The 21,049-nt window shown below is 44.8% G+C and overlaps 2 protein-coding genes across 15 annotated transcripts in view; one reads left to right on the top strand and one right to left on the bottom strand.

The window, feature by feature from the left end:
* Positions 1–2,300: 2,300 nt before the first annotated feature.
* On the top strand, positions 2,301–7,656 carry RPL31 (ribosomal protein L31). Its single transcript, XM_022599113.2, has 5 exons — positions 2,301–2,387; positions 2,783–2,889; positions 5,965–6,090; positions 7,148–7,260; positions 7,586–7,656. The coding sequence occupies exons 2-5, from the start codon at positions 2,783–2,785 to the stop codon at positions 7,615–7,617; spliced, it is 378 nt and encodes a 125-aa protein (XP_022454821.1). The 5' UTR covers positions 2,301–2,387; the 3' UTR covers positions 7,618–7,656.
* The window catches only part of TBC1D8 (TBC1 domain family member 8), a 125,849-nt gene continuing 112,053 nt past the window's right edge, over positions 7,254–21,049 (bottom strand). For 10 of the 14 annotated variants that reach the window (XM_089922627.1, XM_022599099.2, XM_022599101.2 and 7 more), the window contains 3 exons: positions 11,366–11,455; positions 10,853–10,950; positions 8,398–9,495 (listed from right to left, as the gene is read on the bottom strand). In XM_089922627.1, coding sequence (XP_089778753.1) covers positions 9,034–9,495; positions 10,853–10,950; positions 11,366–11,455 — 650 coding nt within the window. In that variant the 3' untranslated portion in view covers positions 8,398–9,033. Of the gene's footprint in view, positions 8,367–8,397; positions 9,496–10,852; positions 10,951–11,365; positions 11,456–13,202; positions 13,305–14,770; positions 15,523–21,049 lie in introns of those variants that run through there. The other 4 variants (XR_002648115.3, XM_022599100.3, XR_016395332.1 and 1 more) reach the window with 4 other exon arrangements.

Below are 21,049 nucleotides of genomic sequence, written 5' to 3'. Positions count from 1 at the left end.
ATTTTGCTCATTAAAAGACTGTTTTGCAATCCTGTTCTGTTTCGAGAAAAGCCATGACCTTTCTATTTGGAAAACTATAACGTCTTGGCTCTTGAGAAGTGACTGAAATGTGAACTCTGGAATACACCAAGTTTTAGAATATTTTAAACTAACTCGATTAAAATGTGGTATCTTCTGTCTCTAATGGCAACTAACGTCCATTAAATTAATTTAAAATTTTTGTTTATACAGGCAACACGGTGAACTGATCAACTATGAGATCATTCTAAGTCATGACATGTTGGATTCTTGCCAAAATTATCTGGTAAAATGTGGGTGTTGGGTAGAAAATTGCTTCAGTTTCTCTCTTCACTTTATGTGAAGCCTGAAGGTTTTAAAGTCATCCCTTAATAACCTAGACAAATAACTAATTTGGATCCTCCAGAGACATGACATATGTGGCTTTTTGGACACAGACGTATGAATTTCATACAATGCCTATGTGCGATAGTACAAACGACAGCATACTTCTGTATGCGTAACATGGTTGATTAATAGCTGAAATATACAGCCTTATGGTATCTGTGAAGCAGCTTTATTTTTCCAGGTGAAAAAAAGCTCATCAGAAAGAAAAAAAAATTTCCTTTAGGATTATTCCCTAAGCAGCCAAGGTCCAGTTATGGGAGAAGCAGGGTAACCCAGCAGCACATTCACTGAAATAATACAGGCCTTAGAATACATACTCCAATATTGGGTTACCACTTTATACACACTTAAAAGGTCCTGAATTTAATTCAGTATGTGACTCAACTTCCTTTAAAACCATCTGCCCCTCCCGAAGTCCCCACCTCTTTCAGTGGAGCCACGACCCCACCACCCATCGACATAAACTGGAAAACTTTATCCTCCATGCTGGTAAATTCCTTTCTGTCAGAGGGGATTTTGTACGTGGAAAGATAGTCACCACTAAGTGTAAGTCATTTAATGTCCAACTGACTGATCTCACAAATGTATCGATTAGAGCATTCTTTTAACCACTAAACAGTCAACATCTCCCTTGTTAATCACATGCTACTTAAACAACAAATGAGTCAATAGTTAGGAATTTACCCCCCAAATTTCCCCAATTATGAAAAGACATTACAAATAACCCTTGTAAGAATTAAAATCTCAAGTCTGACACAGAAGCTTTCTTAAAAGTTCTAAAAGGATCCACAAAATATAACTCTCTCTCTATATATATATCTTTACATCAAAACTGGTTGCAAAATGTGAATATCACAGATTTAACGTGTCTGTATTTTACAACATGCTCATTCTCACACCTTCTCAGCGCTCCAGTTTTAACCTACCGTTCTAGGGTTTCAATAACTCACCCAGTAAAGTTTTTACACCTCCCTAGGTTTAAGGATCGTATCATGCCCTCGCCCCCTCCAAAAGAGAACGCAATTTCTGATCAGCAGACTGAAGGTCCAGAGTTGTGAACCCGTGGGTTTGGCCTGGGGACGCGGGACTTGGCTCCGTAGTCTGTCAACTCACACCCGATCTCCTGGCGTCAGGTTCCTCCCTTTTCATTCTCAAGGTACGTATCTTACATCAGGTGTTGGATAAAAGTGCTGCTTCTGTTGTTATTGGGCCATTTTGTTGTGACAGAGCGAAAAACAGGTATTTCTTTAAGGTCATGAAATCACATTGATTTCTCCAATATAATAGATTGTATATAGTATTTTACTCTCCCTTTCTGAGGTGATTTTGTCAACTACTGTCTCCTAAATTGATACTTCATATAGTCAGTTACAAACTGGCGATTTTGATTTCGAAACACTTCTCGTGCAGGCCTCTGCTCTGCCCGCCTCCTCGCCCCTAGCCCAGGTCCCGCTGCGGCTGATCGCGGCCCCCCACCCAACCCCGAGAGGCTCCCCGGTCCGGGCAGCGAGCCCGCTCTGCCCGACCGGAGCCCCTCCAGGGCGGCAGCCGCGTCAGTCATCTCCGGGCCTCCAGCCGGGAACACAGGGTCAGACACCGCTGGCCGAACCACTGAGCGAGTGGGAAAAACAGAAGAGAGACTTCCCTCTCCGCCACGCTCTCCTCCACCTGGGTACCAAGGTCCGGTTTCCTCTGAAGGGTAAGACCGAAGGCGCAAGTCCCTCCCACACTCGTTCGCACGCAGGAGGCGGGGTCGCGCGGCAGGAAGCAGGCGCAGAGAGCGCGACGCTCCAGGTCCCGCGCCCGAGGCCCGCTAGATTTTCCCTCCCGGCGCGCGCCGCTTACGTCACAGCCTCGCCTCTTCCCTCCTCTCACCCGCCCCCTCCACCCGCCTCGAGGTGACCCGGAAGTAGTATTTGCGACCTTGCTTTCCTTCTCCCACAATCCCTCCCGGTCTTCCTTTCTAACCCCGGACGAGCAAGGTGAGTGTGTGCGCTCGGTGCCGGCTGCAGGGATCCGGCGGCATCCTCGCCCCGGATTGTGTCGACTAGGACAGCGGGCTCTCTCCTGACCCGGCCCGGGGCCCCGCGTTCCGACGGCACGGGAATCTGCGCTGCATTTAAGGGCTCCCGGAGACTGGGAAAGAGAGTGGCCAAGCTTAGGGGAACCCGGGCCGCAGGGGTTTCCGGGGCGGGGGCACCTAAGGGGCGCGGATGCTTGGGCTGCGCGCGGTGGCCGGCTTGGCTTTGCCCAGACCTGGGGCTTCAGGGGCCTGGCCGGACCCTCTCCGAGGGCGGCTGCGTGAGGCCGGGCCGGGAGGGAGGACTTGGCTTGGGTTTTCCCACTCGCTCTGAGCCTCCTTGTTGCCTGGGCTTAGATGGCTCCCGCGAAGAAGGGCGGCGAGAAGAAGAAGGGCCGGTCCGCCATCAACGAGGTGGTGACCAGAGAATACACCATCAACATTCACAAGCGCATCCATGGAGTGTGAGTACCTCTGTGGTCGTCGATGCCTTGCTGATGGGGGTTCCCGAGATGGCGGTCTGGTTGTCCCTGGGGTCAGTCTAGTCGTCTGGATGCTGTGTGGTCTAGAAATTACGCATTTGTTCAAAAGCTCGTCTGTATTCCGTGGACAGGGGTTAAAGCGTAACGCTCAGAGGTTAATACCTAGACAAGATTAGGTTGCTGGGAGAGCCAACTTGGAGAAATACGGTAATGATAAAATCATTTCACTCTGTTTCGCAGTTATACCTTGGCAGGCCTGAAGGGTGAAAGATGTGTATATGAGGGGAAGCAAGCTTTTTCGGTGTGTCTAGGCCTTAGTAAAGGTAACCAGTTAGCTAAAGCTGTGCCCGGCCCGGAATACGAACACTCCGATGGGCTTCCTTTAGTTCGCTGACCTCCGCAGATGCGTAGTAACATCGGTAAAGCTGTAATGCCGCAGTGCAGCTGCTGGAGGGACCAGCAAAGAGCGTATCGGTGGGGTTATAGGGCAGCGTTCGTGCCGGCGACACCTGGAGGTTGTGGATTTGTGAGGTGAAGGATATTGGGAACGATTTGGAACGTGCTGGTTCTTGGTTTTCGTCTCTGGGGTTTGGTTGTTTCCTGTTCTCAAGCTTAGTGAGGCTTCCCCTTTTTTCTGCACATGGTGCTTATTAGTGATAATGGAGACCAGACCTCTAATTGAATACTGTTTGGGGTATTTTTGATAGCACATGTTGCACTGCAGAATACTCTATTCGGGCGCCAGTCCGTGGAGCAGAATTTCCTGCGCTTGCTCGGGCAGCCTCGTACCTGGACGGCCCATTTTGTGAGGGAGCTCAGTGTGCAGCAGCGTCCGCGTTGGGCCTGGCGTTTCCGGCCAGGCGTTGACCGTGTGTGAGCCAAGGAGTGTCGTGTACGTGGGGTCTCGAGGCTTTTGGGTCAAAAGTCCCGTGCCTTTTTTGTGCATAGATGCTGCTGGTAACCACATTCTCTTCCCCTCACCCCTTAATTTGAGGGGCGTGCGTATATTCATTTGGGGAGCATATTAGGCACTTACTGTGTCTTGGGCTCTGTGGATTCAACAGGGAACCAGAGAGCCTGCCTTCCTAGTTTACTTAGTAGGGGAAGTTAGACAAGCATCCAGATACAAAGTGGTGAAAAGTTGCAGGTGGAAAGTAAGTCACAAGGTGAAAGGGGTGGTGTTTTAAAGGCCACACAGTTAGCGGACATTAGAAGAGTGGGTGTGAGGCATTGTGGGTGGGCAGGTTTTTCAGGCATTTTGTGCTTGGTTATAAGAGCCCTAAGTGAAGACCTTCACGGAACTAAAACCTTCGGTCATACTTGATGGGCAGCAGTTGACAGTTCTTTGTTCATTCTTTGTTTTACTTCCAAAGATCGCACAGTGGTGGTTTTCGTGCTTCCGCAGCTGCTGCCCCTCCCCAGTCTAGTCTGTTGTTACTCACAGCCCGTCCTCTTAACGTTGAGTCCAGGGCTCAGCCCCTCTAACTATGCTTGGTAACGGCGACTAGCTTTGGGGTCTCGCGTATCCAGCTGCTATTAACCTGTATACTTGGGTGTTTAAATGGGTATCTCAAAAATTTTACATGGCCCCACACCAAACTCCTAGCGTCCATCTCCACCCCCGACCTTCCCATTTCCCTGTGGCCTTCGCGGCAAGTGAGTGTGTCTTCTTGGCTCGGCCTTCCCCAGTCTGATCGCACTGGTCCCACCAGCGTTCTCTTGATGGTTGCAGTTAGCGGCTCCAGCTCCTGGCTCCCTCTTCCAGCCCCAGACACCCGGGCTGTTCTCAAGGCCCCCATTGGCTTCCCATCTTAACTCAGATGAGAAGCCAAAAGTTCTTGCTATGATTCCACATGGGTTGGCCACTTTCTTTCCTAATCAAAGCAGGCAAGTACCTGATTCAAGCTCGCAGTTTGGTTTTAGTTTTACCTTTTTTCCCCTGCCGTAATGCTTTTTCTATTAGGTAGATAAATGGTTGCCCTCATCACCTTTGGGTCTGGACTTCAGTGTCTCAGTGGCCATCTTACTTGAAACCTGCAGCCCCCTTCCTTCCCTAATGCTCCCTCTTTTCCCTGGTTTATTTTTCTCTGTGGCGCTTGATACCGTCTGACATACTCCATGTGTCAACTACGAAGGCTACGTGGGAAACGGGCTTTTGTCTGTTAAACCTACTGCTGTTCTCTCTAGTGCCGTGTATTTCTAGGTGGTTAAATATTTAAGTGAACCTTGCTTGATGGATTCAAGGAGGCTGGTGAGGGGTAGAGCAAAGGGAGCAAGGGGGGGACGTGGTAACTGACATGGCTCCTTCTGACATTCACAGTCCTGGGGTGGGGGAGGACACCCTTTAAGCTTCGGTCTCTGCCCCACTTGGAATAACCTTTGCTTATCCAAATGCTTGACCATTTCAGCCGGTAGTAAACTTCGGCTTTTTCACGTTTTGTGTTTAACTGAAAGCATGAAATTCAAAGGAATTTATGTATCCTCATCAAACAACAGGTTAATGGTGCCTGACACACGCCGAGATCCGCAGCGTCAACTGTTGCCCTTGTCGTGTTTCTTGAGAGGGAATTGGTACATTTCAGGCCCCTGCTCTTTAAGCGCAGACCAAGTTAATAATGAACCGTTAAATCCCATGTCTTAAGATGTGGCAAATAATTTAATAATATTTTGACCCGAGGACACGGTATTTACTTCTGTGTTCTTTATGTTCAAGCATATTCTAACGTCATTCTTAGATTATACTCTCCCTGGCAGATGGTATTAGACCTTGGGGGTGTTTTTGTTTTATCGGGAAAGGGTTGGCCAGTGTGTATATTAGCATCTCTTAAGGATCGTATACAGAGTCCTTGTTCTACATGACTGAAAGTAGATTGTGTGTCTTCTGTGTCCCACGTATTATAGTAGTTGCTGGGCATTACATAGTGGTGGAGGAAAGAATTGTTCCTGCCCTGTTCAAGGTTTAGTTTAGATTTGTTTTATGAAAATAGGACATGGTATATTGTGTATTTCATTTAATTTTGTACTTAATTGATTTATTTACTTATGTTTGAATCTCAGGGGTTTCAAGAAGCGTGCCCCTCGGGCACTCAAAGAAATACGGAAATTTGCCATGAAGGAGATGGGAACTCCGGATGTACGCATTGACACCAGGCTCAACAAAGCTGTCTGGGCCAAAGGAATAAGGTACTCAAGTTGTCTGTGTTATAAGATGAACTTTCACAATTCCACTAGCTAATGCACATGGAGGTATAAAGAAAATAACTGACTCAGAGAGTGGGGTAGTATCTGCAGGGAAGCCCTTTGAACTGAGACCCAAATGACGTAGGAGCCAGCAGTGTGAGGGTCAGGTAAGAGCATCACGCAAAGCGAGAACAAACTTCAGTGACTTGGGGACAGAGGTTGGTGAAGGTGGAGCAGGTTGTACGGCCTGAGAGCAGCGGCGGTGGAGAGTTAGGCAGGGGACAGAGGTTGGTGAAGGTGGAGCAGGTTGTACGGCCTGAGAGCAGCGGCGGTGGAGAGTTAGGCAGGGGACAGATCTTGTAGGCGGTGGCACAGAGGTTGGATTTCTGTCTGCACGTATACTGGGAAGCCGCTGGGGCAGAGTTGCTGGGGGACGGGGGCGTTTTGGTTGTCAGTAGTGGGGGGTGGTCACGGGCCAAAGATTCTGCTAAACATTGTACCGCGCACAAGGCAGGCCCACGTACACGCAAAAGCAAGTATCCAGCCCAAGTATCAGTAGTGCCGAGGTTAAGACCTGCTTATAAGCAGGGGGCTGGTTTTGCTGTGGAGGACGGTGGAAGTGGGACCGGCCACGGGGCGTGGAGCTGGCGGGGACTAGGTGATGTGTAAGATGAGTGGGGGGGGGCGGGCGGGGGGTGTCGTGTAACATTGGAGTCCGAGGCGGTGACAGGGACCTGAGATTCAGCCCTGCAGTAGGCTGGCATTGGTGCCTGTGAGCTCCCTTGAGATAGGGGAGGAGTGGTATGGCATGAGCCGAGAGAAGTTTCAGGACACCTTCTGTCCTTGGATCAAGAAAAGGTGGGGATGCAGTCGCCTGCAGTGCTGCTGAGAGGTTGGCCGAGCCCGGAGGAGGAGCTGTGTGGGAGGCGGGGAGCTGAACCTTCAACAGTTGCACGTGCTCGGTATATATAGCCTGCAGGGTCAGTGCTGCCCCAGCGTGGCAGTGGTGGCTGCCTACTGACACTAGTACGTCCTGACACCAGCGTTCTCTCTTTTTCAGGAATGTCCCATACCGTATCCGTGTGCGGTTGTCCAGAAAACGGAACGAAGATGAAGATTCACCAAACAAGCTCTATACGTTGGTTACCTATGTACCTGTCACCACTTTCAAAAGTAAGTTCTACTTCATCCCACAAAGCTGTTTAAGTCCTCAGCCTTTTTATAACCTGAATTCATTTGTTCAAATACTGTGCACCCATATCCCTGGCATCCTTCCAGTAGGGATATAAGCTACAGGCATAATCGGTAAACCTTTTTTAAATTGTGTCATGGTGTGGGAAAATGCAAAAGGATACAGAATAGGTCTGTTATCTGGGTTGTGAAAGGTCACGTGGAATAGTAACATTTACCTAAACCCTTGAAGAAAAGGTTCTTGGGGTGTGAAAGTATGGGACGGGGTGTGTGGGTGTGGAAGGTGACGGGCTGTCTTCTTTTGCAGATCTACAGACAGTTAATGTGGATGAGAACTAACTACTGATTATCCAATAAAGTTACAGAGCTGCCTTCGCATCTTGATTTTCCTTTTCTAGTTGCAGGTAAAATAGGCTTGTCTATTTTAAAGCAGTTCCCAGTTACAGGAGCGTTTGGAGAGTGTTTCCTAACTGCTGTGCCTGGGCCCCTTCTCCCCATTCCCTGGAGTTTCTGGATATTTGCACAGGGCCTAGGCAGGTGTTCTGAGGTGCTTTTTAAATGCATCCTGGCTTGGTTATGGCTGTTCAGGTGGTTGGGACACTGGGGGTATGATGTTAATGCTTTTACAGGTGTGTTTTGTGAATTCTAAGATAACATTTTTCCAGGCACTGGCATGTAGAACTTAATTGCCACTTTTAACATGCTAAAATGGTACACTTTGGATATTCTTAGATTTAATGAAGTATGTACAGTTCCTTTTTAGCTCACTTACTTGTGGTGGCCCCGTGAGGTGTTTTTAGTCCTGGTTTACATGGAGTTAAAAGCTCAGGGGTAACCTTTCTTAAAAGGTTGCTAACAGAGTCTGCTAAATTCGGCCTGAAAGCAGGGTGTTGCAGGGATCATATTTCATCAGTGCTTGTACCACTGATATGAATAAAATGCCAGAAAGAGGTCCCCTTTTGAAGCCCTGGTGATGACAGTAGTGGGTTGGGGGCTACCTGCAGTGTAGTGTACTATCCGCCGGGAACATGGTGGGGCAGAGGGACCTCCAGGGTATCCATTCACTGGCGCAGTCCAGACCTCAGACGCTGAAATAAGTAAAGATATAAACAGACCAAGTCAATCCAAAAATTTCTTATTAAAAAAACTTGGAGGCCAACATTGAAAGCGTGGTTTGTACACATTTTTTGGAAGGACACAAAGTGAATACAACAAATATATTAAAATGGTTTCAATTACCAGCATTGAAACGAAATTAGTGCAAAAAAGCCAAATACAATTGCACAGATAGTGGCTCTTAAATCTTGAAAGTGAACTTGATTCTCAGTCCCGCCCATGTGAAGTGAAGGATGAGTGCTTGGGCTTTTCTCCTCTCTGGGTTAGTATCATACATTTGACTTTCTTATATTCCATCTGAGAACAAAATACTAGCATCACAGCAGAAGTGCCCTTTACAGCAAATCTGGTAACAGTGAAGTTGCCATAGCATCAAGGGAACTGATGTGAGACACTCTCTAGCAATGACAGTGTCCAACTGAATTCTCTTAAAGAATAGATAGGAACGCTGGAGGGTTGCATCAGTTCCCCACCCCCCACCCCCCGCCACACTTGTGGCTGTCAGGTTGCTTATCCGGATGCCCAGCTTGTAAAGTGTACTCACAATGAACTAGACAAACCTAGATTTAGGGGCTGACAACCCACAAACCTGGACTGTGCTTTGGTATGGAGACTGGTCTCAAGCCAACTGCTGTCCTGCTACGGGCTACTCAGCTTGAGTTCAGGCTGTGATTGGCGGTTCATTGCACAAGTTTTGAGGCTGTACTGATTGATCTTGGCATTTTCAAGTTTGGATTTAATGTCCAGTGGCTTTTCAAAAAAGTTGACTAGTGACTGTTCAGTCAGAAGTGAAGCTAAAATATGTTCAAGGGAGACAGTCCAGTCCCCTTGTGCCGCTTCAGGAAATGCCTGGGACTCTCGGGGGCTCTTCCCATTGTGGGTGCCGGCAAACACCGAGTCCTGCTCAGGAGAAGGAACCGGAGCCTGCGGCTCCTCCCCTGCTTCCTGGGAGCAGCTTCCAGAGCTGCTGCCCCGCTGCCCCACTTCCCCGATCTGCAGCAGCAAAGTGGTTACCGTGGCGATGGCTTGATACAAATCATTTTCTTCTGGATCTTCATGGAACATACTGTACAGTGTTTTACAGAACTGGATAAATTCTCTCTGGAATTGAGAAAAAACAAGTCTGCATGTAGCAGCGTAACAACAATGGAAGCATATCGTGGGCTTTTTTCAAACTTAATACCTAGTTCTTTGAAAAAAAGCCACATAGTACTTTTTGAAGGCAGAAAATAAGAGGTATTCTCTGCCCTTCCATCATACTGAAGACACACCATTAATAGTCCAGGGGATTTCAGCACACATGTAGACTTGTGCTGTCTATACAGAAGTGTTGGACCCTTTAACCCAGCAAGACAACTAATGTATTCAAAAGCTGTGCACAGAGATTTGTTTATAAGGACGTTTAGGCTAGGGTTTATTATAGCAAAAGGTTGGAAACAGCCTAAATGTTAAGATTGAATGAGATTATGATTTGGTAATCTGCTGGGAATGCCAAGCAGCAACTAAAGGCCATTAAATGAAGTAGAACAGTGATGCCTGATGCTTTGTCAAGCTACACACATACTCCTGCCCAAACAGAATCTTTATGTCGTGTGATAGAGGTACCGCAGGTGGAACTTAGCTGCACAATTACTCCAGGAATAGGAAAAAGGTTGAGCTACTAATTTAGTGTTTAATGACCCGGGAGAAACATCCCTGATTGTTAACTGAGGTATGACTGACAACACTGAGATTTAACTGACTTTATATCCAAAGAGTAGAATATTTGAAAGCAACTCAACAGAGTTGAGCAACACTTTGTTTTGTGGGGAAAAAAAAAACAACGCTGCTAAAGGGGTTTGAGTCCTATAATAAAGGGACGTTTTCAACTTGAAGCCTTATCAGGACAGTATAATATGTAGTCAGTGATTTTCAGGAAACCAGAAAGAGTACACTATTACATGAAGAATGCTGTATACACGTTCCCGCAAATAGCTTCCATCACTCTAGGGCATAAATCTGCATCACAACCTGGTAAATGAATTTGATATAAAAACTTCAGGGACTCCCCTAGCGGTCCAGTGCAGGAGGTCCCTGAAGAGACTCCACACTCCCGATGCAGGGGGCCCAGGTTCGATCCCTGGTCAGGGAACCAGATTCCACGTGCCACAACGAAGATCCCATGTGCAGCCAAAATTTTTTTTAATTCTCTTATTAAAAATTAAAAAAAAACTCTTCAAAGAATGAAGTGTGTGGCAGCCTCCTGAAGAGCTCTGGGTATCTGGACAGCTGAATGGATCACAGTTTAAATGTTTCCCATTTACACATCACAGTGCTCAGCTCCCAGAAGTTATAAGGTCTTTCTTTGATTATAGCTCTGGAGGTAACGGGGGAGGGGGTGCAGCTGGATTCAAAAGCCTACGTCTGAACCGGTCGCTCGGCAAAATGGTGAGCCCTCTGCGCAGAATACAGTCCATACCTGGCTCATTTTGGGCAGCTCCTTCTCGGTTTTGTCTTTCTCTTTGGCTAAATCTTTAATCATTTGCTTCAGCTGTTTTTGATAATCAACTGCATCACCTTGAGACAAAGGAGACAACACATGCTTTAGTCCAAGCAAACTCCCTGAGAGCAGACGGGAACTAGGCAGAAAGGAATGGTGAGGGGATGAGGAATTCCACTAAGCAAATGCCGTATATGCAAACTGAAAAGCAGAGACCAGAAGTCTTGTTTTACAGAAAGTGGCCACAGACAGATGATGGTGGCCGAGTTACCTCTTGCTACAAGAGGAGCCCTGAAAGATGAAGAGGAATAAAGTGGTGGTGGCGTTGAAGGCAGTTTGGAAGGTTTCTGGCCCCTGAAAGCAGTGGTCTCAGTGTTAACTCCCAGGCGGGAGGGAATAGATTAGTCTGCTTCTAAGAAGAGCCGTGAAATCCGTTGCCCTTAACCACTGCAGTGCTGTGCCTGACGGAAGATAATGAAAAGAGGTATGTACCACTGGACTTGCCAAAAACCAGGGGTCTTGACGTCGACAACAGAGGATTCTTCAATGGTGACTGGCTGTCTCGGTCATTTTCAGTGAGTGCTTTTAAAAAAAAAAAATAAAAGTTTTTAAAAATTAAATTGAGGAAATTGTGTCTTAACCAAAACTGACAGAGTAATTTAGCTTTTAAGGTAAGAAAACTAAAGGTGAAGCTAGGAGCCCCCAGCCTGATGGCCGTAGGGTCTTCCCAGGGTCGGTGAACCCTGTGTACTTCAAGAAAACATCACACATCAGTAACGCCTTTTCCCAGATGTCTGTAGATGTGATGATATACAGGTTCACAGGACATTGCTGATACTGACCTAGAAAAGTGTATGTGTGGTAAAATCCCATTTTGTCAAACTAAATATAAGTATATACATGCACACATGGAATTCTAGAAATAAATACACTTGGATTTCTGGATGGTGAATTAACAAGTAATTGCTTTAAACTGAGGGGTTTTTTTTTTCAGTAATTAGCACATACTGCTATACTTACATAACTTCTAACAAAAACTGAAAAAAGCTTAAGTGAAAGCAGCATGTTACCATTATGTGTGTTCTTGAAATATACAAAAATACAATTACATCAGAACCCTCACACACTGCTGGTGGGAATATAAAATGGTATAGCCATTTTGGAAAAGTCTTGCGGGTCATCAAAAACTTGCCATTTTTACCCAGAAATTCTACTCCTAGGTATATATCAGAGGGAAATGAAAACATATCCACTCAGAACCTGTACACAAATGTTCACAGCAGTTCCAAAGAGCCAAAAAAGTGAAAACAAACCCAAATGTTCATCAAGTGATGAATGAATAAATTGGGGGATGCCCACTGGAGTATCACTTCGGCTGTAATAAAAGGAGTAAGCACCAACACGCCACACCACGGGCGAGCCCTGAAGACATACTAAGAGAAAGTGAGACACAAAAGGGCACGTACGGCATGACTTCATATGGTATGAAAAGTCCAGAATAGGCGTATCTACAGACAGGAAGCAGGGGCGGGAAATGTGTGGATTGGGGACAAGAGCTAAAGAAAGGGCACAGGCTTGCTTTTTGGTGTGAAAATGTTCTAAAATTGTGATGGTGGTTGTGTAACTGGATATACTAAAAAACATTAGACTGTACACCTTGAAATGTATGGTATGTGGATTACAGATCAGTAAAGCTGTTACCAAAATTATAAAAGGGATTGCAGATGAAGGATCCTCATTTTTAAAAGGCTGAAACTTAATAGCCATTCACTGAGAATAAATCAAAGGCAAAATTCTGTTGTGATCCAACAAATATCCACAAGATGGCACCAAAGCCTTGATTAACCTACCCTCCTTCCTACTTGGGAAGCAGGTTCCTGGGGTTTGGAAGGTGGGAGGCTGTTTGGGGTGGTTTCTTTTGTTTTTTCTGTTGGTCCTTCTTTTTTTTAACAAAGTTATTGAGTCGTTTTTTTCCAACTTCACCCAAAACATTCTATTAAGTGGCACATGTGAGAATCCACTCAAACTGAATAGGAGGAAAATTACAAACCCTGGATGGCACGTGGGGCAGTCACGATAGAAATGGCTTCCCAAGTAATACCCGCTGGGATGTCTAGCGGATACTGGGTCCCTATCCTCAAAGAGCTCAGCGTATCAAACAGAAACATGTACACAAGTCACTCTAAGAAGATGCTCTAACAGAAGAACCAATACACACAAATATCATGAGAGCACAGAGAGGAACGATTAATTCAAGGGGTGGGTGAGTGTCCAGAAAGGAGCCAGGTCAAGTGCCAACAGTGACAAGGAGCCAGAAAGGCCAGCCAACCTCTCTCCAGTCCCTGCACACAGAAAGCACCAGCATCCGGACTGGACACGGGACAGTGGAGTCTTGGCGCTCATTGGAAAACACTCATGCTCCTATCTATTCCTATCAGAAATGTAAGATACAGTGCATAAGGAAAAACAGTAAACACTGAGCGTATACCACCTTTAAAAATGTACTTTCAACCTTTTAAAATGAGATATTTGAGCTTTTATAAATGTAACATTTTTACATTCCAATATATGTGTAATTCATAATTCAAGACTAAGTGGATTGAGAGACAGTTCTATTAAAGCTTTCACCATGTCTCACTTCAAATTCTGCACGTGTTAAAACTGGATGAAGGATCTGTATTTGGTTATCTTGAAGCTCCCAATCTCACATGTCTGTGTGACTGGTGGGTAAGTACATCGCTTCAATAGACACAAGCACGACACCCTCCTTACGGCTTCAAGCACTTTCATTAGTTGGTGCACATCCTCATTCCCTGTAACACTGTCGCCATCACCGCTATCTCAGCACTTTCTAAATGGGATGCTTGTGGAGGGAAAAAGCCAGTTCCACTGAAAGTTGCTTCTCTCTGGCAGAAGAGTACATAGCCTGCTTTCAACACAATTTGGCCTTCACACACAGTTGACACCACACTCATCAAAATAATAACCATTTTCCAATATATTTTCTTCTTGGAAAAGCCATACAGTGCCCCCCTTCTACCCCTCTATGTAGGCTAGAAACAGCAATCAATTTCTGAGGGAACAGACTTGCATTTGGATTAATTAGGAATTCCAGTATAACCAAGTCATTGATAGGAAAACCAAACAAAGTATCCAACTTGTGTCTCAGATATCTACTATAAGAAAGTCACCTGAGCTGCAGCAAGTACTGGATGCTGGGACCATAGATCCCATTTTAGTGGCTTAACAATTTGGACGACACTAGGGATCTTAAGCACCTAGCTTTTCTCTTTTAAAAAGCTCAGTGCAATCTTTAAATTTCACAAAACGTTTCTCAGGAGGTTTATATACTACACTTTTCATATTTTGCAAAACCCTCAAGTGACATTTTCAACTCAGGATCCCAATACAAAGAACAGACTTTCATCTAGCCTAAGCTGTCTTTCACCAAATCAGATGTGCCTGGTATCACTTCTGATGTAGCTGACATCAGTACTGCCTAAGTTATTAGATGTAAGCTATCATTTTTGGATCCTGTGATAAGTTAACCTTTGTTCGAACTTTATTAGATTCAGCATTTTAAGAACGTCAGTTAATGTGGATCCAGACCAGCAGGGACACCTTTTGGGGAGCTGCTCTGCAAGTCCAACAATGTATTTCCTGAATCCCAGAGCTTCCAGGAGGAGCAGAACTGTGCTAGCAGCTCCACTCACAGTGTGCTGTCTTTACAGGAAGCCTCCAATGCCTCATTCGTTTGTGTTAATTTACCAATTCTGATGTGTCATTCTTGGTAGCTTGTTTTGATGCTGCTTCCTAATGAACCTAATGTTCTTCCAGGAAATGGTCTTCTGGATGTCCAATTAGTGTAATTAGCTGAGTGAAATGACCAATACTTACAGATTTAGCAATTTCCGGTGAAAACTCCTGATTCAGTAGTCTAGAATACTGTTCATCCCTCCATCACCTGATCTGGTGTCGCATCCTCTGGAACATTTCTCTTCTGTTTGCTAAACAGTGCTGTAGTCACCATGGAGCCAATGAACTGAGCTCTTCAAAAACTGCGAGGCCTTGGGCTTAGGGCTTCTTTGCTTCCCGAGATGCATGAGATGCATCACCTTTGCAAGTGATCTGACAAAGCCCTCTGCCTCCTGTTTGACCCTGCAGAGTTCCAGCGCTCTCTGCACAAGGCGGGTGTTTGAGGCCAGAGGCTGGTGTGCTTCGTTTGGTTTTCCACCTCCCATCAGGGAAATAAGACATCACTCTTTGGGCACACAAATTCAAACCTGTAATCCTCAGTATACTTCCTAATGAGTGAGTTAAGCTTTTTTCCCCACTAGTGTGTTTGTTCCACCTTTAATCAAAATGTTATTCATGAGGGTGGAAAGTAAATATCTGTTAAAATTAAATCTATTTAAATGAAAAGTGTCTAAATGTATTGTGGATCTTCATGGCCCTGTCAAACTGATGCATTTAAATAGAGGTTTTAGGTTGTCTGCATTCTTAAGACTTTTTTTTTAACTGCATCAAAAATTCAAATATTAAATATAGGTAAGCAAGGGAATGTAAATTGCTAGAGCCACTATGGAGGTTCCTTAACCTAAAACTAGAGTTACCACATGATCCAGCAGTCCTACCCTTGGCATATATATCTGGAAAAGACAAAAATTATAATTCGAAAAGATACATGCAACCCCAATGTTCACAGCAGCACTATTTACAATAGCCAAGAAGACGTGGAAGTAACCTAGACGTCCATCAGTAGATGAATGGCTAAAGAAGACGTGGTGTGTATGTGTGTGTGTACACACACACGCACTGGAATATTAGCCATAAAGAAGAATGAAATACCATTTGCAGCAACATGGATGGACCTAGACATGATCATACTAAGTGAAGTAAGTCAGAGAAAGACACATATGATATCACTTATATGTGGAATCTCAAAAAATAATACAAATGAACTTATTTATAAAACAGAAACAGACTCACAGACATAGAAGACAAACTTACGGTTCCAAAAGGGAAAGGAGGGGGAGGGATGAATTGAGATTTTGGGATTAACAGATACACACCACTACAGTATATATAAAATAGATAAACAACAATGATTTACTGTAGAGCGCAGGGAACCGTATTCAGTATCTTGCAATAACCTATAATGGAAAAGAATCTGAAAAAGAGTGTGTGTGTGTGCAAATTAAGTGAAAAACAAAACTCAATGAAAGGCAAGGAACTTTATGATGCCCAACCGTCTGTACTAAAGCAATGAGTCCGTGAGAAAGCAGAGCGGGAGCTGCGTGTGGCTGCCAGAGGGTGTTTCCATAAGCATCACGTGCACGACAGATGCCAACTCCATAATGGCTGAGCTCAGGAAGTGTACTCAGGGAGCCCACAAGTAATGTCCACACACATTTTCAACTTCCGTATAGGTGTGAGTTTTAAAAGCCACCTGGATCTCGTGGACCTGGAAACCTCACAGCTCGCCACCTCCCCAGGGTCCCTTGTTAGAAAGTTCTATCAGAGAAACCGTCCAACACCAGAACCGTGGGGTCCAGAGACCCTCTGGGATTCCTAATCTACCTCTGTCAGTTTCAGAGATCCAAGGAATACCTTAAAGGAAATGCCAAGCCTGATCTCACAGGTTTCAAAACTACTTTCTTTGTGTCCAGTTACCACTGCTTAAATTTGGAGGAAGCACGGTCTTAACACGCTGGACAAATGACATGTTCCTTCAAAACCAGTAGCTGGGGGTGCCGAGGAGCCAGAAACCGTGTCACGTCAGCACAAAACCAGGTCACAGAGTTTGAACCTACTCAGATTGGGGGGGTGGGGGCAATCCAAGATGGCAGCATAGAAAGTTCCTGGACCCACCTCCCCCCATGGACTCACCAAAACTACAGCTACATATAGAACGAGCGCTGCTGAAAAAGAACAGCAGTAGCTGAGCAGCTTCTCCACAACAAGAGGTAAAAGGGCCACACGGAGATGGGTAGGAGAGGCAGACACAGAGTCTCACCAAAATCCCCACCCCGGCCAGGCGACCCTCAACAGGGAGGAGTCTCAAAGGTCCAGAGCTATTCCCTGAGGAGCGAGAGAGAGGTTTGAGCCTCACATCAGGCACCCCAGACCTTGGGATCAGCACCAGAGAAACGAGGCCCCCAAACTGTCTGGCTTGGAAACCAAGGGGGGCTTATGTCCCAGGGACCTGGGGAGTATAGGGATCTGAGATACTCCTACTGAGGGTCTCAATGGTCCTAGGACCCAGCGCAGAGGCAGCAGTTTAAGAAGTGCCTGGACTGCATGTGAAGGAGACCCATTTGCTAATCGTTTTTTTAGCGGTACACGGGCCTCTCACTGCTGTGGCCTCTCCCGTTGCAGAGCACAGGCTCTGGACGTGCAGGCCCAGCGGCCATGGCTCACGGGCCCAGCCGCTCCGCGGCATGTGGGATCTTCCCGGACCGGGGCACGAACCCGTGTCCCCTGCATCGACAGACGGACTCCCAACCACTGCGCCACCAGGGAAACCCCCCATTCGCTAATCTTAAAGCTTCTGCTGGAGGGGCAGAGACAGGTGGGACTTTCTTCGGGAATGAAGCACCATTTTTCCCTTTGTTCACTCTACCTATACCTTGCTAGTGGAGGTGGGCGCACAGTCTCACTGAAGTCACAGGAGTGCCCCGCCCCACGGCTCTTCACCTGCATCACTAAAGCTGCAGGTGTGTCCCATACTCAACCCTCTCTCCTGCAGCCTTGCAAAAGCCAGCAGATGAACGTGGTCCACACAGGGGCTATCCGTTGATCCCCTGGCCCGGCAGGGCATGAGTTCTGAGGCCCCACAGGACTGTAACAATCAGAAAGACGGTTCTGGGAAGGCTACCACACCCAGGGCACTGCACAGACAACAGACTGGAACACACCCCCAGCCCACCTGCACAAAAGGGCCCATTTACTTGTCCTAGAGCTTCAACTTGAGGGACGGGCTTAGATTTGCCACACACCTAGAGGCTACAGAGGCGCACTTGGAATGTAGGCAGGGAGGCATAACCCTTGCACCCTCTCTTAGCCTCACCACAGCTCGCTGGTACCTTCCAAGGGGCTTATACACTCATCTGAAGTCCTGATTTTTGTAACTGTTGCCTGGGGAGCACCTCCAGGTCTCCCGGTCTGGAGGTCAGCACAGTTTACAATTACAGTCCCATGGGACTCTCCCACAGCCCAGAGAATTCCAAATACAATGAACCCAAAGAGACACACACCAAGACACACTATAACTAAAATGATAAAAGTTACAGATAAAGAGAGAATCTTAAAAGCAGCAAGAGAAAAACAACTTGTTATGCACCATGGAACCCCCATAAGACTATGAGCTGATTTTTCAACAGAAACTGCAGGCCAGAAGGGAGTGGCACAATGCACTCAAGGTGCTAGAAGGAAAAAACTTCCAACCAAGAATACTCTACCCAGCAAGGTTAATCAGAATTGAAGGAGACTGGGCTTCCCTGGTGGCACAGTGGTTGAGACTGGTCCAGGAAGATCCCACATGCCGCGGAGCAACTAAGCCCATGTGTTGCAGCTACTGCACCTGCACTCTAGAGCCACAACTACTGAGCCCGCACACCACAACTACTGAAGCTTGCGTGCCTAGAGCCCATGCTCCGTGACAAGAGAAGCCACCACAATGAGAAGCCCGCGCACCGCAATGAAGAGTAGCCCCCACTCGCCGCAACTAGAGAAAGCCCACGCACAGCAACAAAGACCCAATGCAGCCAAAAAATGAATAAAATAAATTAAACATAAATAAATACAAAGGAAAGAACATTTGAATAGTCCTATGTCAACTGAAATGAATTTTAAAAAAAGAAAACAATTGAAGGAAAGATAAAAGAGTTTTCAAACAAGCAAAAGCTAAAGGCGTTTATCACCACTGAACCAGCCTTACAGGAATGTTAAATGGACTTCTTTAAGAGAAAAAGAAAAACCCCTAGCTAGCAACAAGAAAACATGAAAGTCAAAATGTCACTGATAAAGGCAATATAAAGGTAAAGCTAGATCAACCACTTACAAAGCTCATAGAAAGGTTAAAAGACAAAAGTATTGGGTTGGCCAAAAAGTTCATTTGGAGTTTTCTGCAACATCTTTCAGAAGAACCTGAATGAACTTTTTGGCCAAACCAATAGTACAATTAACTACACCAGATTTGATTAAGGGATATACAAAATAGAAATATGTAAAATATCACATCAAAAACAAAACGTAGGGGGAGGGAATAAAAATACAGTTTTTAGAATACACTTAAGTTGCTATCAACTTAAAATAGACTGTTATATATATAGGCTGTCATATAGTGAACCTTGTGATTAACTACATAGCAAAAACCTACACAAAAGATAATGAGAAAGGAATCTAAATATAACACTGAAGAATGTCATCAAACCACAAGGGAAGCGAAAAAAGAGAAAAAGAGCAGAGAGGAACTACAAAAAACAATTAACAAAATAGCAATAAGTGTATACCTCTCAATAATTACTTTAAGTGTAAATAGACTAAATTCTCCAATCAAAAGACAGAGTGGCGGAATAGATGAAAAACCAAGACTCATCTACATGCTGCCTACAAGAGACTCACTTCAGATGGAAGGACACAAACTGAAAGTGAAGGGATGGAAAAGACAGTCCCTGCAAATGAAAGCAAAAAGAAATCTGGGGTGGCTATACTTTTATTGGGCAAAATAGACTTTAAAACAAAAACTGTAATAAAAGACAAAGAAGAACATTACATATTGATAAAAGGATCAATCCAACAAGAAGATATAACATTTGTAAATATTTATACACCCAAGAGAGGCCCACCTAAATAAATAAAGCAAATATTAACTGACCTAAAGGGATAAATTGACAGCAATACAGTACTAGTAGGGGACTTTAAGACCCCACTTACATTAATGGATACAACATCCAGACAGAAAATCAATAATGAAGCATCAGCCCTAAACCGCATATATATACAAAACATTCCATCCAAAAGTAGCAGAATACACATTCTCAAGTGCACAAGGAACATTCTCCAAGATAAGTCACATGTTAGGCCACAAAACAAGTCTCAATAAATTTAAGAAGACTGAAATCATATCAAGCATCTTTTCCAAACACAACAGTATGAAACTAGGAATCAATTACTAGAAAACTGGAAAAATCACAAATTATGTGAAGATTCAACAACATGCTACTGAACAACCAATGGGTCAACAAAGAAATCAAAGAGAAAAACAAAAAAATACCTTGAGACAAATGAAAATAGAAATTCCAAACTCTATAGGATGCAGCAAAAGCAGTTCTAAGAGGGAAATTAATAGCAATAAATGAAATAGAGACTAAAAAGACAATAGAAAAGGTCAATGAAACTAAGAACTGGTTCTTTGAAAAGATAAACAAAATTGACAAACCTTTAGCTAGTCTCACCAAGAAAAAGAGAGCTCAAATAAAGTCAGAAATGAGATGTTACAACGTACAACAGACAAAAGATCATAGGAAACTCATATGAACAATTATACACCAACTAAACGAACAACATAGAGGAAAAAGATAAATACCTAGAAACATACAGTCTTCCAAGACTAAATCATGAAGAAACAGAAAATCTCAATAGACCAATTACTAGTAAGGATATTGACTCAGTAATTAAGAACATACCAACAAACAAAACCCCAGGACCAGATGGCTTCACTAGTGAATCCTACCAAACGTTCAAAGATTTAATACCTAAACTTCTCAGACTCAAAAAACTGAAGAGGAGGGAATGCTTCCAAACTCATTTTACAAGGCCCAAATTACCCTCATACCAAAACCAAACAAGGATACAATAAAACAAAGAAAATTATAGGTCCATATCCCTGATAAAAATAGATGCTAACACTTTGAGGGTTTTTAAAAATTTAATTCAACAATACATTAAATGGATTATATACCATGACCAAGTGGGATTATTACAGGGATGTAAGGATGGTTCAGCATCCACAAATCAACATGATACACCACATTAACAAAATGAAGGATAAAAAACACACAACTGTCTCAATAGATGCAGAAAAAGCATTTGACAAAATTCAACATCCACTTATGATTAAAAACTCTCATCAAAGTGGTTATTTAGGGACCATACCTCAACGTAATAAAGGCC

The sequence above is a fragment of the Delphinapterus leucas genome, chromosome 13 (assembly GCF_059928025.1).
Source record: "Delphinapterus leucas isolate spDelLeu-1000000601 "Yukka" chromosome 13, BTC_Dleu_Yukka2, whole genome shotgun sequence".
Lineage (NCBI taxonomy): Eukaryota > Metazoa > Chordata > Mammalia > Artiodactyla > Monodontidae > Delphinapterus > Delphinapterus leucas.
Note: the sequence above shows the minus strand (reverse complement) of the source record. Positions and strands in the feature narration are given on the sequence as shown.

Coding starts and splice junctions, on each gene's coding strand:
- RPL31 (XM_022599113.2), top strand. CDS start 2,783: ATGGCTCCCGCGAAGAAGGGCGGCGAGAAGAAGAAGGGCCGGTCCGCC. Junction 2,890..5,964: donor CACAAGCGCATCCATGGAGT/GTGAGTACCTCT, acceptor TTTGAATCTCAG/GGGTTTCAAGAAGCGTGCCC. Junction 6,091..7,147: donor GTCTGGGCCAAAGGAATAAG/GTACTCAAGTTG, acceptor TCTCTTTTTCAG/GAATGTCCCATACCGTATCC.